The sequence below is a fragment of the Bombus huntii genome, chromosome 4 (assembly GCF_024542735.1).
Source record: "Bombus huntii isolate Logan2020A chromosome 4, iyBomHunt1.1, whole genome shotgun sequence".
In the NCBI taxonomy this organism is placed as follows: Eukaryota; Metazoa; Arthropoda; class Insecta; order Hymenoptera; family Apidae; genus Bombus; species Bombus huntii.
Genome location: NC_066241.1, coordinates 9,193,382 through 9,210,242, shown reverse-complemented (window position 1 = coordinate 9,210,242; position 16,861 = coordinate 9,193,382). Strand labels below are relative to the sequence as shown.

The 16,861-nt window shown below is 30.6% G+C and overlaps 4 protein-coding genes across 16 annotated transcripts; 2 read left to right on the top strand and 2 right to left on the bottom strand.

Annotated features, from left to right (window-relative positions):
* Nucleotides 1-41: 41 nt before the first annotated feature.
* Nucleotides 42-3,345, bottom strand: LOC126864836 (protein will die slowly). 4 transcript variants are annotated; one of them, XM_050616660.1, is made up of 9 exons: nt 3,201-3,345; nt 2,554-3,096; nt 2,315-2,411; nt 2,071-2,234; nt 1,847-1,936; nt 1,360-1,499; nt 1,033-1,264; nt 845-932; nt 42-743 (listed from the first exon to the last, which is right to left on the bottom strand). In XM_050616660.1, exons 2-9 carry the CDS (start codon nt 2,644-2,646, stop codon nt 643-645), a joined length of 1,005 nt encoding a protein of 334 aa, XP_050472617.1. In that variant the 5' UTR covers nt 2,647-3,096; nt 3,201-3,345; the 3' UTR covers nt 42-642. The 4 variants fall into 4 exon arrangements, with proteins under 4 accessions (XP_050472617.1, XP_050472619.1, XP_050472618.1 ...); XM_050616662.1 differs by having other exon boundaries at nt 2,554-2,675; nt 2,938-3,277; XM_050616661.1 differs by having other exon boundaries at nt 2,554-2,671; nt 2,938-3,277.
* Nucleotides 3,327-5,130, top strand: LOC126864846 (DNA repair protein XRCC2-like). Of its 5 annotated transcripts, none has more exons than XM_050616687.1 (2): nt 3,327-3,474; nt 3,779-5,130. In XM_050616687.1, the coding sequence occupies exon 2, from the start codon at nt 3,944-3,946 to the stop codon at nt 4,736-4,738; it is 795 nt and encodes a 264-aa protein (XP_050472644.1). In that variant the 5' UTR covers nt 3,327-3,474; nt 3,779-3,943; the 3' UTR covers nt 4,739-5,130. The 5 variants fall into 5 exon arrangements, with proteins under 5 accessions (XP_050472644.1, XP_050472641.1, XP_050472643.1 ...); XM_050616684.1 differs by having other exon boundaries at nt 3,403-3,550; XM_050616686.1 differs by having other exon boundaries at nt 3,408-3,550; nt 3,783-5,130.
* Nucleotides 4,608-7,831, bottom strand: LOC126864810 (sec1 family domain-containing protein 2-like). 3 transcript variants are annotated; one of them, XM_050616593.1, is made up of 11 exons: nt 7,669-7,831; nt 7,335-7,584; nt 6,993-7,235; nt 6,641-6,910; nt 6,371-6,556; nt 6,023-6,280; nt 5,822-5,950; nt 5,515-5,746; nt 5,345-5,453; nt 5,091-5,240; nt 4,608-4,996 (listed from the first exon to the last, which is right to left on the bottom strand). In XM_050616593.1, the coding sequence occupies exons 2-11, from the start codon at nt 7,533-7,535 to the stop codon at nt 4,789-4,791; spliced, it is 1,986 nt and encodes a 661-aa protein (XP_050472550.1). In that variant the 5' UTR covers nt 7,536-7,584; nt 7,669-7,831; the 3' UTR covers nt 4,608-4,788. The 3 variants fall into 3 exon arrangements, with proteins under 3 accessions (XP_050472550.1, XP_050472549.1, XP_050472551.1); XM_050616592.1 differs by having other exon boundaries at nt 7,335-7,591; nt 7,669-7,830; XM_050616594.1 differs by lacking the exon at nt 7,669-7,831 and having other exon boundaries at nt 7,331-7,479.
* A 52-nt stretch (nt 7,832-7,883) lies between these two features.
* Nucleotides 7,884-16,011, top strand: LOC126864792 (GTPase-activating protein and VPS9 domain-containing protein 1). 4 transcript variants are annotated; one of them, XM_050616532.1, is made up of 17 exons: nt 8,306-8,435; nt 8,572-8,644; nt 8,747-8,945; nt 9,036-10,380; nt 10,781-10,971; nt 11,379-11,538; nt 11,607-11,780; nt 11,855-12,016; nt 12,108-12,375; nt 12,499-12,596; nt 12,682-13,118; nt 13,303-13,798; nt 13,943-14,178; nt 14,279-14,535; nt 14,635-14,846; nt 14,941-15,326; nt 15,437-16,011. In XM_050616532.1, exons 3-17 carry the CDS (start codon nt 8,814-8,816, stop codon nt 15,566-15,568), a joined length of 4,686 nt encoding a protein of 1,561 aa, XP_050472489.1. In that variant the 5' UTR covers nt 8,306-8,435; nt 8,572-8,644; nt 8,747-8,813; the 3' UTR covers nt 15,569-16,011. The 4 variants fall into 4 exon arrangements, with proteins under 4 accessions (XP_050472490.1, XP_050472489.1, XP_050472488.1 ...); XM_050616533.1 differs by lacking the exons at nt 8,306-8,435; nt 8,572-8,644 and adding an exon at nt 7,884-8,019 and having other exon boundaries at nt 8,645-8,945; XM_050616531.1 differs by lacking the exon at nt 8,572-8,644 and having other exon boundaries at nt 8,325-8,522; nt 8,645-8,945.
* The last annotated feature ends 850 nt before the right edge of the window (nt 16,012-16,861 follow it).

Sequence of the window (16,861 nt, the reverse complement as noted above, 5' to 3'; positions counted from 1 at the left end):
CCTGATTTGCAAATAAAGAGGTACAAACTGCACATTTCATCTCAGGTACGAAAAAATACATATTTATATTTTTTTCTTTTCGTCATTTTCTTTACATAAACATATTTTCGTTACAAGGATATCTTTATAATCTTTTTTTCATTCTTTTTCCTCTTTAGAATATTTAAAGAGGTTACATATAACCATTGCATTCTGTTCAAAATATTATACACATTGCTTTATTTTCTAGTGTCATATAAATAGAAAGGAGTACATATTCGCTTTACAAGTAAATTACATAGTTACAAACGTAAAGCTATCGGTTATACATAACGTCGAAATGATAAGAAAATTGTTCACTAAACACTGTTTACTCTTGGATTTGTTTCTTAACCGATGCATGACAATTTAGATTTATTGCGCTCATTCAATTATAATGGTAAACTTAATATCTAATTGTATAAAACCAAGTTCTACTTTCTACAATTATCCGAAAGATAGGCGCGAATTGTCTATTAAAATTATTAATTTCATTATGATTGAAAATTGAGTAAATGTAAAAATTTTAAAAAGTAAAGAAAAGAAAGATCGAATAAGATGTTTCTAAAAGATACAAACGCTCCTTGTAGAATTTTTAATAAAATCGTGAGTAACATACATATTCTATGTGTCACTTTTCCATAATTTGATAGTTTTATCGTTCTCAAGGGCGGCTGAAGCTATAATATTATCGGTCGGGTGACACGTAGTACATAGCACAACATCTAAAAATAAACAGAAGAATTGATTAGTATATTATATATGAGGCCAATATTTCACCATAGTGATATAAATCGAATCATCTCTATAATATAATCTATTATACCTGTGTGTCCTTGCAGTTTTTGAACAATCTCCTTCGTCTGCAAATTCCAAATGTACACCATATTGTCTTCTGAACCCGAAACAATCCACTGATGAACAAAAAGATCAAAAATATAAAGATGAGTTAAACGACATTGATTTAATCATACCGAACGAATGCATTGTATACACGAACGTAATATAACCTACCTTTCCTCCTGTAACTGAAAAATTTGCGAAGATACAATATTTTTCATTTTTATGACCTGTATACGTTTTCAAACATTTTCCTTTGCTATAGTCCCAAAGCTTTAACGTATTGTCTAGTGTTGCTGCCAAAATATATTTTCCATTTGGTGAAAACTTTACAAAAGATACAGGAGGGTTATCATCGTCGATTAAAGTCTTCAAACACTGGCCAGATGCGGTATCCCAAATTCGACTATATAACAATCATGTCAATTGGTGTTATTCATATTTATTTATTTATTCTCTAACAAGCAGGTATTGACATTCAAAAAAAATATGCACACTTACCATAATCCGTCGTAACTACTAGATACAATTAATGATCCGTCCCTATTAAAATGAACTGCACTTACAGGATCCGAATGAGCGGGTAAAGTTTTCAAGCATTTTCCAGTTCTAACATCCCATATCCGAACACTTTCATCAAACTAATAATATTTATTATGTTAATATTGCATATATACTTACAGTGCAAGTCTTTGTCCATATAAACACACAAGCTATTTTTAATAAAGTTCCGAAATATTGTATAAAATACCATTTAACATCAACTATTTTTTTGTTTTGAATGTTCTTATTTAATTCAAGTATTATCATAAATTTTTCTCCAATATATATTGAAACAAATTCTTTTTAATTCCATGTTAATTTAAGTATATATTATGACATGTTTCATTCTTGTATTATCATTGTGCTTATGTACTTAATTCAGAGACTTGCACGTAATTCTTAAAAAAAATCTCACATAAATGAATTTTTATACTTAAATACTTACAGAACCAGAAACTATTAAATTTGACTGTGGATTAAAATTGCAACAGAAAACATAATTACTATGGCCTTTTAAAGTTTTTAAGCACTTTCCCTGAAAATAAAAAGAACTATACATAACTAAGTTATTTACAATAAATATCTTACATTTATGTTAAAGTTCTAGACTTCATACAAATCTAAATTCATTTTAAATATAATTTCTTAAAGTAAAAGTAGTCAACTTACAGAACTCAATTCCCATATTTTCAAAGTTTTATCATCAGAAGCAGATACTAATAGTCTACTATCGCTAGACCATGCAACATCTGAAATACCAAGCTTATGGCCAGATATTGTTTTCTCAAATTTGCCATCATAGGAACCCCATATTTTAATTAATTTATCTGCAGCTACAAGCAAAAAATTAATTTTGTTTAGATAAACTTAGCAATTACAAAATTGATATTAGATTAGAAACATTTTTATTTACAAGAACTCGCAAGCCATTCCCCATTAGGACTGAATTTTACAGAAGAGACTGCTTTGGTATGGCCTGCCAAGGTATACTTCAGGGTATAATTCGGTTTCTACAAAAATCAACAAGCACACAGGAATTTTAACCATATTATTCACAAATAAAACAAGAAGAGAAATATTAATAAAAGTGGTTAGAAAGAGAGAGAAAGAGAGAGCAGAAATATTAGAGCACAAATTATTGAGTTTGCTCACCAACGTTGAGCTACTTTTAGTGCCACTGGCTGGAGTAGTTGGAGTATTATTGACAGACGTTTGATGCCCTGGTGATGGTCCAAGTGGCACCATTTTTCAACAAGTTTTGGAGAATATACTAACTTGTGAGATAAAAATTGGAGTATATATATAAACAAAGAACAGGATAAATTATATGGATAAACTCAAAATTTTTAGCACATTTATTACTCAATCCTCACATAAAAATCCAGAAGAAAATGCTTCTTCAATATTAAAGGAATAAATTTTTTCAAATTCCTTTATTTAATATAGCTATTAAAAACTACATTTTGGATTCATGCCATATCCAAAATCGTTTAATAATGATACCTTTACATTTTTTTTTAAATCATTAATACACACGTGATCACGATGTAATTTCTTGTTGTTGACTATCACTATCTACCAAGTGTCGAATCGTAAAATCGCCTCTTATTCGTAAAACTTTTCAATTTTCGTTTGTATTTCTTTATATAATTCTTTTCACTTTTAATCTTCGTATTTATATCTTTTCATTTATACCTTAGTAAATAAAAACATTTGTTCAATCATGAGAAACTTTCTAATATACATACGCGTCCATAATATACATGACAAAAATAAAAAACAATAAGATTGTTGCCTACTTTCTATTTCTTAACACCTGATATTCTACATTAAGTTCAGGATTCATGAAACTCGAACACGAAATAACTTATCACGTGACAATCTTTATACCTCTATGGTTACAGCACTTACAGCTTACAGTTTACAGCCTATCGAATAGTCGAAAAACTGCGATAGAAGCTTAAGTCGTCCTTCAAAAAAAACTTCGTTTGTTAACCTCACTTTTTAAAAGTTTGCTCATTTCTTTAACTCATCGAGCCGAGTATATTAATATCTTTTCATTTAAAGCGGATGGTTAATAGCTTTACAATATAGTATTAATTAAGTTATGTCCTTCCTTACATTCATAGGAGAACTTGCTGATTTTTATGTAAGCTCAGTTAAGGATTAATTTGCAATCATTTTTGTAAGACCAAAGCTTTTGTTTCATTATCTTTTATTATTTTTACGCATTATTTATTTTAATTTTTTATTAATTTTTTTAAATAATATATATTGTAACATTACAATATATACATATATCTTATTTAAAGTTTTATATATATACAATACTATACAAATGTAATATATATGTATATGATATTCACGTTTCTTACAGACAGAATATGTAAAAGAGAAATATTGATAGTAACTTGATAGTAAAAAGTAAAATGTTGTAAAATAAAAATATTACAGTAATTTAAATGATATTTTAAATAACAAAGAAATAAAGATTGACCCACACACATATATTAAATAAAGGAAAGTATTAGAAATAAAACCTATGCAACCACAGATTGAATCTGGAGCAGAATTGCTCACAAGGTTAAATGAAAAACCGAGCTTACATGGGCTCGAAGATACTTTGTTCTCTGAAGGTCCTCAGAACACAGATATTATAGAAATTGGTGGAGAACGATCATGTGGTAAGACTTTTCTTTTATCTCAAATGCTTGCAAGGTGTATCTTACCAAATAATTATGCAATCAAAGGCTGCAATGCTTCAGCTATTTTGATAAATACTGATCATCATTTTCAAACTTCAAAATTGGTTGAATTAATGAGCAGTATCGTAAATACAGCCAATATATCATTTTCTGAAGCAATAGATACAGAGTTTGATAAGACAACTATTATTAAAGATTCTTTGCGCAACTTGCATATCATTGATTGTTACAATAATGAACAATTTTCTTTAACATTACATACACTGGATGACATATTCCTTGATAACACCAAAATTGCACTTCTTGCTATTGACAGCATAACAGCATATTATTGGCAAGACTGTGAAGATAATATTACTACAATTGATACATATATAAAGAAATTGTTAAAAATTATCAAACTACAAACAACTCGATTTAATGTAGCAACTATATATACCAAATTATGTGAAAGTATACATAACAAAAGAAATTATCTTACAAATAATATAGATTATAAAATACAATTGTGCAAGGTGTGTAATTCGACAAATTTTTTATGTACATTAGAAACAATACAAATTATTAGGAAAATACATTATTCCATTTTATCCAATGGTATAAAATGGAAGATAGATGAAAGAGAAGGATGAATTCTATTACATTTACAAATTTTTCTATTATATCTACAAAAAAAAAATAATTAAGAAAAGAATATTTTATCCACTATATCCAAAGGGTTTAATAATCTAGATCCTGCTAATATTATATGTGGTGATTTTTCGTTACTATGTGCAGATACTACTTCTTGAATTACTTTTGCCTCTTCTGCAGTAATGCCTCCAACAACGTATATTAAAATATAGGGATTGTCTCGAGGATGACGTTTTGTTTTACCCCCTAAAATTAAACTGCAATGGAAGAAGATTTATAAATTCTTAATATTTAATATCATATTTTAAGAAATTTCATTCATATGAATTATTTCAAATGAAAAATTTTTACTTAAAGCCAGCTGAAATAAATGAAGATGATTTTTTATGAAGATCTCGTAGTTCTCGACTTATGTCTACACTAAATATATCCTTTGTAACTTGTTCTAATATACTAATGTATCGAGTTGATTCTTGAGGGCTTGGCTTCAACATACAAAATCTGCAAATAATTATTTCGTTATTAATATAATTTTGTTCAAAATAGATAATGTTAATTATTAAGAGATTAATTAAAAAAGAAAAATTTTCATGTAGAGGTTTTACCTATAATCTTGCAGTATTAAACGTTGTTCCGCGATTAATCTCAGAGTATCGAGAATACGTGCTGCAATGTTACATGATGTTTCTTGCGCTACAGCAACATCGTCTCCACCTAAAATAACAAATACAATTTTAAAATATTTTAAGAAGAATGTATCTCAAATAATATGTACCTAGTAGTAATAAATTACGCTGATAGGCTGATTTTGTATTCATCAAAGGACTTTCTTTTAAAATTTGGAAATCTTCAAAAATTGCATCCGCAATTGACTCTTCTAATCGGCGTTCTTGTTGTGTAGAAAATCGAATCTGCGTTCCCGCAAGTGAGTAAACATGTATCAATAGTGCTAATAAGTTTTCAACATCAAGTCCCCTGTGAATTCGCGTTCGTATAATATTACTCAACTAAAAAATTTTTTAATTTATATTTATTAAGTAGACACATATCGTCGTAAAAATGAAATTAAAAAAAAGGTTTACCTGTACGAGTATACTCGAGGATTCTCGACTCACAGAAAGATTTTGCAAAGCTAATTTTTCTAAGCTAGTAAGTAGCTCAATTTGATCAGCTTTTTGTGATATAGATGCTTTGATTATTGCTAAAATACACTATATTTCGAAGTGAAAAGAAGTAGCTCTAGGATTTGTCCATTGTTCGAAGAAATGAAAATTGAAAATTACCTGAAGTTTTTCTGTATGAATTGTCATAGAATCAATATTGTTTGTGGATTGAATTTTGCTAAGAAGTTTTTCTAAGCTATGACCAGAAATCCTTGTTGGTGTTCTTAATTTTGGACTACCTTTTGTTAAAGTTATATCATTTAAAAATTGGTTAACTGTATTTAACAACTTTTTTCCTTTTTGTGAAATAAGAAGATCCATCATCTCATCTTCCATACTTGCTAAACAACCTGGTATTTCATATGATTTTAACACTTCCTTGAAACCCATAAAAAAAATAATCTATTATTCACCATCCACATAAATTAACAAAAACAGTTATATGAACAACTATATACTTATTTGTACCGTTACACTCCCAAATAGAAGTGACATATTAATGGCTACATCGTTATCATGATGAGGTAAATGAGGAAACGTACGTAATATTTTTGCAAGGAAAGATTCCATATTGTTACTAGTAGGTGTACAAAGATCTAATGTTCTGTCAATCAAAATAAGAGAGACTCCTATTTCTGAAGTTTCAGATAAATGCTATAGAAACAACAATAAGTAAAATTTATTTTTCATTAACTTATCTTAATTTATTTTTTCAGTGCCTTACTTTCTACTACTCACACTTTTATGATTAATACTAGACATATAATCTTCTAAATTCTTTGCAAGATGATCACTTAAATTTCCAAGTGAATAAATATCTAATTTAGCTCCTATACTATCAAATAGATTATAAAATGAATATGCTAAGAAATTCAATTTAACAAATGTATCTTTTGGAATATTTGTGTCCAGAGATGGCATTAAATCTCCAAAAGGAGGTGTTACAAATAAATCCTTATTTAAAAGGGCAATAAAAATCGGTACATAGATAATGTCAACAACAGGTTCCTACAAATTAAGCTTGTCTTAGTTATAATTGAAATAAATTTGGAACAAGTTTGAAGACAAAATAAATAATTGATTAACCAACTTGAGAAAGATTTCCTGAAGTCATCCAAACCTTAATGTCTTTCTTTAATTTATTGTAATCTAATTTTTCTTCAGCAGATAATGTTCCCAAATGGTTGATAGTGTCACAAGGTACACTGCAATACACAATACAGTTCTGGAAAGTATTCTTTGCCAGAATCATTTTAATTGTTCGTTGATAAAATGCTGGATCACCAGATGTTGATATAATAACAGCTTTTTTAGTATCTTTTACTTCGACATACTAAAAATGACAAGAAATGGATTTAATGTCTTTCATCTTTTTAAAACTTCATTTTCTACTTCTTTTAAATCTCACAATCCTATAAATATATATACCTACTCGAAAATGATACATGCCAAACTCATAAACTGCAACTGCTCCAGCATCTTTTAATGCTAGATAGCCTTTACCAGCTGTGTACCAATGCAAACATTCAATTGCACAGTGATCTACATAAACTACTGCATCACATACTTCTGCAAAAATATTTTTCCAATATTCAGAGATAAGTTTTTTAATTTCTAAAATAATTTCTGTCATTTTTCTTTTCAAAATTTCAGTAGCGATCACTTCCTTGATTTCTCATTATCTATAACCTGTTTAATGATATACAAATCAACTTTTCTCCAAATCTTAATATTGATACTCTATTATGTATACAAATAACACATACGTGTATATGATTATATATATTAGTACATAATAACGAAGCTGCAATGAAGCAAGTTAGTCGAAAAAAGTACTTAGTTAACCTAATTTCTATATTATATATTATACAGTATCGTACAAAAAGATATACATATATCAAACAGTATGTACAGATATTGACATGCATACGTATTCACACCTACTCTTCATATGCGTGCGCACGCGGTCTTGTTTGCGTTGCATATACGTACATATGTTGAACTTGGAGCATAAAGGACGTCTTTTATTTTATATTATTTATTGCTTTATCACCATCAGCTACTACTTATAATCTATAATAGAATTTAAATATGAAATTTGAACGAAGAAAAAGAAAGTAAGACAAAAAAAAGAATGCATATTCTTTTATTTATATAAATTATAAAATTGAAAATTTTAACTGCTCAAATTCATCTTATGCAAGAAATTTAATACATAATTTAAATAAAACAGAAAATATATATATTTGAAAAAGCGATTTTATTTAAGTCCGTTTACATATTAAACAAAGTTTTGTTTAAAAGTAAAACATTGATTTTTTAAAATAGAAAAATCGGTCATTAGTTCAACATTCAAATCATTGTCGAGTAATCGAACAATCATACGAAGATTTAGATTTCGATTTAAAGTACAGGTACAGCCATTTGTCGAAGAAAATTCTAACCTATAAAGGAAAATGATTGTGCGTCGGTGCGAATATTGTTTCGAGATAAAAAGGACAACAGTAAAAAACCTTAATTCTGCAAGCAACGCGTAACTACCGGTTTTAAGAATAACTTAATCGAATAAAAGAATTTAAGCCATCGTCGTTTTAAAAAAGAATTTAAATCGACGCGATTAGTTGAGATTCTTTTCTTATATTTTCTAACAAACATTTATTTTCTTCTAGTTTATCTAAATATTTTACTTTCCGTTAAACAAAGAAAATAAAAACAACTTATCTTATTTATCATTATATACAGGTATAGTTTTTTTATTAAATCAAGTGCAATACAGTATGTTAAAATGATACATTTGACAAGTATGTAAGAAGCTTTGATACATTAGTAACCATTAATATCTAGAATCTAAGGAGGGAAGATTTTGAAAATTATTTCACGATACTCATTGTTCTCCTGGGTATGCTTAGTAATGTCATCGGCAAATAGTGTAGAATCCCTGGGAACATTGCAATGGGATATAATCGAATTAGCCAATCATTTGCGTCAAGAACGCCTGTTTGTTACTTCGGAACAACAAAATTTACAAATACTCAATGAAAAGGTATGTAATAGTTAATTTTTGGTAACAAATAAATAAAAATATGGAAATGGTTTATGACATTTAAACAAAGAATTGTTTGGATTTTTTTAGGTGTTATATGCATCATCCAATTTAGCACAACAAGCATGGATTACAGCGCAGCAAAGAGTTAATCTTAATCAGTTGATAATGTCTAAACCATACTGTACACCAGCATCTTGTTGTCAAAGAGCAAATACATTGGAAAATTCAAATTTTGTCGATGTGTACAAGTATTTACGTTATCAGACATGTTTGTCATATGGGGAATTCTTAGGTGCTCTTAGAAAGTCTCCAAAGCTAATTGCATCATGTTTAGTTGAGGGGGACAAATTACTACCAGACTCTGTGCAAACTATAGTCCAATCATTAGCAGCTGGTTTATATGGTAGTTGTTTATTACCAGAGGATAAAATTTTGGTTTTAAAGTTACTGAAACATCTAATGCTGCTACAAATTGTACCATCTGATAATCCTCGGAGATTACTCAGACACAGCACATGTGCTTTCTCTAGGTTTTATTCAGTTTTTCATGAGAGTCTATTTTCAGCAAAGTTTTTCTTAACTGCTGCTTTACATAACCCTATTGTACAGTTATTAATGGAAGATGAAATGTTTCTTGATATTGACCCAGATAAAGCACCCATAAGATTTCCTCCATCTGAAAGATTAAAGAAATTTGGCAAGGAAGGTACTGCAGAGTATGAAATAAAGCTACAACGTTATAGACTCTGGACAATTAATTCTCTATTCCACATTACACAAAGATTTATAATCAGTATACGAGAAAATATGCATTGTTTTCCAAGTAGTGTATGTTGGTTGGTTAGACAGATGGCAGGACTTTTGGGAAAAAGTGGGAATGTTGATTCAAAAGAGGTACATGCAATGTGCACTGATTTGGTTTTTACATATTTCATATGTCCTGCAATAGTAAATCCAGAGCCATATGGTATCACCGATGCGCCTATTAGCTACATTGCCCGATTCAATCTCATGCAAGTTGGACAAATTTTGCAAATGCTTTCCTTAATGAAATACCAGGCTGTTGACAGCAAAACATTTGATCTATACAAGAAGTTCGATAAGGATTCCGTTTCTTCTATAATAGATGCGATGGTGGACGGTGCAGAAGAACTCGAGGACGAGCCTAATATCATCGATAATAATAAACTTCGAGGTCTTTCTCGCTCCGCTGCTTTATTTACAGAAACGGAATTGAATACATTAATTACGTTTCTGCAAACTATAGCTAAAGAAACTACGGTAGAAAACGCTTCACGATCCGCTGCGTTTGAAAAGAAACAATTGATTGATATGCTCTCTCAGTTACCTTCCGGTTCCTTAACTACTAATAAATTGGCGAACAATGCTTCTGTTGAAACTACCAACAAGAAGGGAGGTTTATTAGGAAAAGGTATGTCCAATCATTAGTTTTATTCCTTCGTTTCATCTTTTCTCTTTTAGTCCAATGACAAAATTCAGAATCGTCTCATACTTCACGATTTATATCGCGAAATGCTGATATTAAATGTATTTTATTTGATATCCTAAAATTAAACTTGTCTTTCGAATGTACATGCAAATATATATTTAGCATTCTTCATAGGATTCATTGCATTTTTTTTAAATGAGAAATTTCCAAGTATAATCTTTAAATAAATATCTTTATCGTAAATCATTCATTAAAGAAATAAAATACGTACAAAGTTACGCGTTCTTACGCGTGTATAATTCAGTATTTAAGGATAAAGTGAAAGATAAATAAAGAAGTCGTATTTACCAAAAGAAGGGATATTAAACTTTGATTTCTCTAGGAAAGGGTCGAGGAATTCGAGTATCATCATCGTCATCATACTCGTCTAATACGACTAATGACGGGGTAGATGAATTGAATGGCACTTCAACCCCTGAAGAAGAATCTGTTGATAAAAATCCTCAAGATGTTCTTGTAATTCCATTTGGACCAAATACAGGAGAATTCGTAGGACTTCTTAGTGAACAAAAGGTATACATTAGTTTTTTTAACCGTCTGAGACCCAAGCAGCGCGATCGCGCTGTTTCGATTTTGTGTCCCACTACATTTGAACGCTACAGACGACTGACGGTATTTTGTATTTCATTGTTATCTTCTCAATAATTTTTATTGAACAAAACTTTAAATATTTATAAACTAATAGTACGTATATATAATAATATATATGTATTTCATAAAGTAACAATTATAACGAGCGCTATTGCGCCGCTTGATTTTCTTCGCAATCGATTAAGACAAGCGCTATCGCGCTGTTCGGGATTTATCGACCCCGTTTTTTCAATGACTCCTGGGACTCAAACAGTTAACCGATATTTAACTAAACGATAATCAACTGTTTGTCAAATGATTACTTTTTCTGTTTTTTATATATATGATAGGTGTTATGCACAGAACTTCAATCCAATATAGATAATGGTTCGGTTAATCTAAATCTTTCTGATGACATATCCAATGTGCATGACAGACAAAACAATTGTGGTGTTGAACGTACAGAAAGTCAAGAAAAAAAGACAAGATTTTCGCTATCTCATGATGAAGGTATTAAAATATTAGAAGTTAGTATTTGTACTTTATAAAGGATAATCATTAATATTGAATGTTATTAGTTTTATTCGATGGTTTTATCGGAAATACTTCGGATAATTTAGAAGCGGTATCAGAAGCTGCATCAAACCACAGTGTCGCTTCCTCGCTTGAATTGGAAACGGAAGATCAAAATGATAATCTCTCAGATATGGTATCTGCCAGTGTATCAGGACGAGGAACGCCTAATATATCAGGTTTTGTTAAATAAATTTTATTTAAGTGTAAGAATAACGAGAATCGTATTGGATCATTTGACAACTGAATCTAGGTCGTGACACCCCGTCATCTCAAATTACCGAAGGAGATGAAGGACGGACAGTGGGTGAAACTCGACAATTAGATTTACCTCCGTCGAATATACCGACCAAACAAAGTCGATGCGAAATAGATGACAAGTTCTGTAAATTTGAAATTAAAAAATTGATTGAAGGTATTTAAGAAATAAAAAGAAATAATTTCCTATGAATACACAATATGCTTATACATCTTTTATTTTAACGTTTGCACTTGTACATTTCCAGGAGATGAAACTGTTTCGATGGTATCTGATACCTGGTCAACTGATGTTCTGGCTTCCGATAGCGAAATAATCGAGCAACAAGAGAAAGTATTGTATTCCCATTCGTCTGAGCAAACTCCTCCAGTTTTACCAACAACGTCAGAATCAGTACCACAAGCCGTACTAGATGTTAGCGAAACTGCATCGGAAGCATGGAGTACCGATGTATTAGCTAGTGATTCTGAAAGATTGACAGAGGTTGATACCGACGATACTGCTAGCGTTGCAAGGTATGCTATATAGATAATAAAAAAAGGAGACAATGGAGAAATAATAAAACAATATAAAAGAAAAAGAAAGATGAGGAAAATACAGAAAAAGTAGATGATGCATTAATTATTGTCATATTTTAGATCTGATGATACCGCAAGATCCGAAATCGAAGTTGAACCTCGTAGCGAAGCCGAAATAACCGAAAAAACCATGATACAAGCGATTCCTCGTAAGAACAGTTAATAATTTCAAACACATCTTATTACTTGATATTCTTATTTTATATTCAATTCCTAGCACTTATATGAGTCCTTAATGTTTAGAAAATGTTACAACAACCGAATGTGTGTCAACAACGAATCTTCGATCGATATCGATGAGCCAGGAAAATATGCAATTTCCTACAACTGTTGTTCTTTCACCAACAAACTCTCTCTCGGCATCGTCCTTAAATGTAACTGGACAAAATGCAAGCAGGTCTGATTATCAATCAAGCGTGACAGAATATGTCGACAAAAATGCCAACAGCATTGACGGTAGCTCAACAAATTATGATAAATCCATATGCGAAGACAGATTAGTCCATCTCATAGACAAACTTCACATTGAGAATGGAAAAAGTCAAATGGAACAAACTTCTTCGACTCATAATCGTATCAGTGTAGCAGCAGTTGCACCAGCTTTATTATTAGCCAATCATATATCACCGCCCACATTGTCGAGCACAGAAAAATCGCACAATACCAACATAAAATTAGAGGTTTGTTTTTCCTAAATTATTGTTATTGTTGTTCTTAGTGCTACTACTATTTTATTCTTACTATTATTATTATTGTTATTATTATATTATCTTTGGTTTCTTCGATGCAATTGCGCGTTTTTATATAGCATTCGACTGGTTGTTTAATAGTTACGGTATAGTTAATTTTCGAAGCGTGTTTTAGTCGCAGGAATTAGAAAGTAGCTTAGTCAGTTCGGTTGACGAAACTGTTAACGAAAATGGCCCGGACGGTGTTGTTGGATTAAGTACCGGGAGCTTGGCATCCAGCAGTAGTTCTGGTTCTGACACACGAATAAAAACTACAAGTTCGGAGTTGCCAATATCGATGGGAGCAATGAATGAGAGTTGCGATATGACGATCAATGACTGTCCGAAACCAACCGTATCCAGTGGAGCCATACCAAAAAGTATTAGCTTCGATATGACTGCGGAACGCGGAGACAAGGAATTGTTGGACGATGATCAGAAAAATAAAAGAAGTTTTTTTGGAAAACTGAAAATGTCTCTGCGAAATCGACGGGGTAAGGCGATTCGTGGCACAGACGATATCGGCAGATGTTACGATCGAGAAGCCATCGGCGATAATATTGACATAGGACGACATAGATTACGTAGAATAATGTCAGAAGATGTGTCATCAGCCGGTAACCCGAGCGGTGGTAAATATTGCTTTCTTTAACATTTTGCATTGTAATAATCGTTGTAAAGGCAAAACTAAAAAAAATAAAAATGGGGGAAAAACATAGACACAAGGGAAGAAACGTTAATTTCAAGGTAATGAAAATTATTTAAAAATTTTCTAGATAGTACGGACGATATCTTAGCTAAATACAGGAGGAAACCGAGTGCAGCAAGCGATACGGAAGTATCTGTAGAAAGTAATCAGTCTCGTACGAAAGAACCTACCGAGGATGAAAGGCTTCTTATAGATCCGAATAACATTGAGCTTTCCTACGCATTTGCTGATGCAAAAAGAAAATTGCGAATGGTACTTAGTACCGCTGATCTCCAACATATTCCTTGGAGTGCTGCATCCGAGGTGCTAAAGCTTGTAATCGTATTAAATGTTTCTTACAAATTGAGATTGAAACTGAACGTCATAATGCTAACAGAAAAAAATAACAATTTATTTGTTACAGCGGAATTATTGGTCGCAAAAAGAAAATGAATTAGTCGCCTTCCTGCAGTTGCAGTTGGCAGAAGCTATCAATTTACAAGACAGAGCGTTGATAGCGCATTTACATGAAACACTACGTTGCGTTAGATTATTTAACGACGACGGGTGTAGAAAATTATTTAAATCGTTGCGCGAAGATTACCAAAAACGATCTCCTTATATTGCGTATTTGATTAGATGTCGTCAAGGATTACTCTCTACATTGGCTCACTTGGATAGGTATAGTTACCGACCTTTTTAAAAGTATAAATATGTGCGCGCACGCATAATTTCTTTAATAATATTTAAAGCAATGTTAATATCTTTACACAATTGTAGATTATGTATTAGAGTGAAATGTGATCGAGATGCTGTCAATAATCATCTTGTATCTGCTTGCGTGAAAGGTTTTTTAGAAAAAAAAGAATCCCTTTTACTACGTTTTTGTGATGAATTTAAAAAGTTAACATTAGCAGATGAAAAACAAGACTTGGTCGATAGCTTTCTAAGTAAACTTAATGCAAAAATAGACAATGATTCAATTTGGCAGTGTGAGTAAATGTTAATTAATTCGAGCTTACAAACAACTTGATATAATATATTAATTACTATGGTTGTTTGTAAATGATTGCACTGTCAATATAGGTGCTTGCGAAAATCAACTAAATTTGGCAAGAGTTGTAGTTGAAAGGACTGTAATGGCACGTGTTTACCACAACGCGCTTTATCCAAATGGAGATGGTGACGTTTATAGGGACCAATTACTTCATGATCATATTAAAAAACTGGCCAATGTTGTAACACCGAACCACAAGGATTTACGAATTCCTAAAATATACCATTACGAATGTCCCTGGCCATGGGCTCAAGCGGAATTAGCTGTGATATCAGCATATAAGACACCTAGAGATAAGTTGCAATGTGTCTTTCGTTGTGCTACCACCATCATGAACTTGCTTTCGATGGCAACAGAGAGGGGAGTACCCGCAGCCGATGATCTAATTCCTGTATTAGTCTACGTTATCATTAAAGCAAGTGTTTCATTCCACTTTCTTTCTTTTCAACTTGTATGTGTATATACAAGTTGGTTATTAATATTTGACACTAAGGATAGTAATAGTTTCTTCGATTATATTTTCAGACTAACCCACCGTCCTTGCTTTCCACTATACAATATGTGGATAGTTTCTATGGGAATCGATTAGGAGGAGAAGAACAATATTGGTGGACGCAATTTTGTTCCGCGATTGAATTTATAAAGACTATGGATTAAGTTGCACTTAATAACAAGTTATCGCCGGAACATGTAGAAATAGTGTATCATAATTTTCATTGTCGCTGTCATATCTTTTCAATAATTTTTATTATTACTATCACGTTATTATAGTCGTAATATCAATCTTCATATCATTTCTTGTGAAATTGTTATTCTCGTCCTTTTCAATAGCTTTATTGTTATTGCTGTCTATTATTTTTGTTAAAATTGCTTGTACTATTATTATTTCTATTGTATATCTATCAGATATTTCTGTTAATCTTGCTGTCCTTACCAACATTACTAGCACCACTCTCATTGTCACATTTATCTTAATTAATTTCAAATATCAATTATTATTATTATCGTCACTATCATCATTGCCATCATCATCATCATCGTCGTTATTATTATTTATATTATCAATATGTAATAATAATAATAATAATAATAATAATAATTGTTGTCGTTATTACTGTCAACATTCATAATCTTACAGTATGGCATTGTACATTGCAATCAGTATTGATATTACTAATATCATTATTTTCAATTTTTTTTGTTTTCACATTATATATAACAATGATTTCTAAGCACAAAAATGATTCTAGTTATTCCTTTTTAAAACTATCAATAACAAGCCACTATAGTAAACATATTGTATATTGTTTTTTTATCTTAGGAGATGCATCTATCTTTCAATGATTTCTCTAGAATAAACTGTCAAAAACAAAATTCATTTAATATATAAAATATCAATTTTAATCAAAAGATAAGCCTATATAGAGAAGGAATTCATATTGCATTTGTTTAAACACAAAATTCTAAACCCATTGCTGATATTACTTTCTAAACTAACACTATATTAACTCAGTTAAATAATAGACACCATATACATATGTATGTATGTAAATACAAGTAATTTTTATTAGTCGTGTTTAGTAATATTATAGATAAGATACTTACAAAACCTGGTTTTTTGTATGTCTGTGCTAACATGTCATACTATTTTTACAAATTAGAATAAAATAATTACGTTTAAAAGTAATAGATAGAAATTATAATGATTCAAAAACCAATTCTTTTAAATAGTTCTTTGTGACAATTAAAACTTTTTCATTTTTTCTTTTTCTCTTCTTTTGCATATTGTATCGTATAAATTAAAATATTTTCCAATATATTCAGTAAGCTTTAATTTAATTCCTGAATAGTTCAAGAATTTGCCTTGTACATCAAGAAATTTAATTTTTAAATTTTATTATAGAGGTATTATATAACTCCTCAATTGTACAGCGGTCAGTATCCCTATTT

Bases quoted from the DNA above. Each gene is read 5' to 3' on its own strand.
- LOC126864810 (XM_050616593.1), bottom strand. From the start codon at position 7,535: ATGACAGAAATTATTTTAGAAATTAAAAAACTTATCTCTGAATATTGG. The intron at 6,281-6,370 runs GTACAAATAAGT...ATGGGTTTCAAG, and splicing joins TTCTATTTGGGAGTGTAACG to GAAGTGTTAAAATCATATGA. The intron at 5,951-6,022 runs GTAATTTTCAAT...TTCGAAATATAG, and splicing joins TTCATACAGAAAAACTTCAG to TGTATTTTAGCAATAATCAA.
- LOC126864792 (XM_050616533.1), top strand. From the start codon at position 8,814: ATGTCATCGGCAAATAGTGTAGAATCCCTGGGAACATTGCAATGGGAT. The intron at 10,972-11,378 runs GTATACATTAGT...TATATATGATAG, and splicing joins GACTTCTTAGTGAACAAAAG to GTGTTATGCACAGAACTTCA. The intron at 12,376-12,498 runs GTATGCTATATA...GTCATATTTTAG, and splicing joins GATACTGCTAGCGTTGCAAG to ATCTGATGATACCGCAAGAT.
- LOC126864836 (XM_050616660.1), bottom strand. From the start codon at position 2,646: ATGGTGCCACTTGGACCATCACCAGGGCATCAAACGTCTGTCAATAAT. The intron at 2,235-2,314 runs GTAAATAAAAAT...TTTTGCTTGTAG, and splicing joins GGAATGGCTTGCGAGTTCTT to CTGCAGATAAATTAATTAAA. The intron at 933-1,032 runs GTAGGTTATATT...TTTGTTCATCAG, and splicing joins TTTCAGTTACAGGAGGAAAG to TGGATTGTTTCGGGTTCAGA.
- LOC126864846 (XM_050616687.1), top strand. From the start codon at position 3,944: ATGCAACCACAGATTGAATCTGGAGCAGAATTGCTCACAAGGTTAAAT.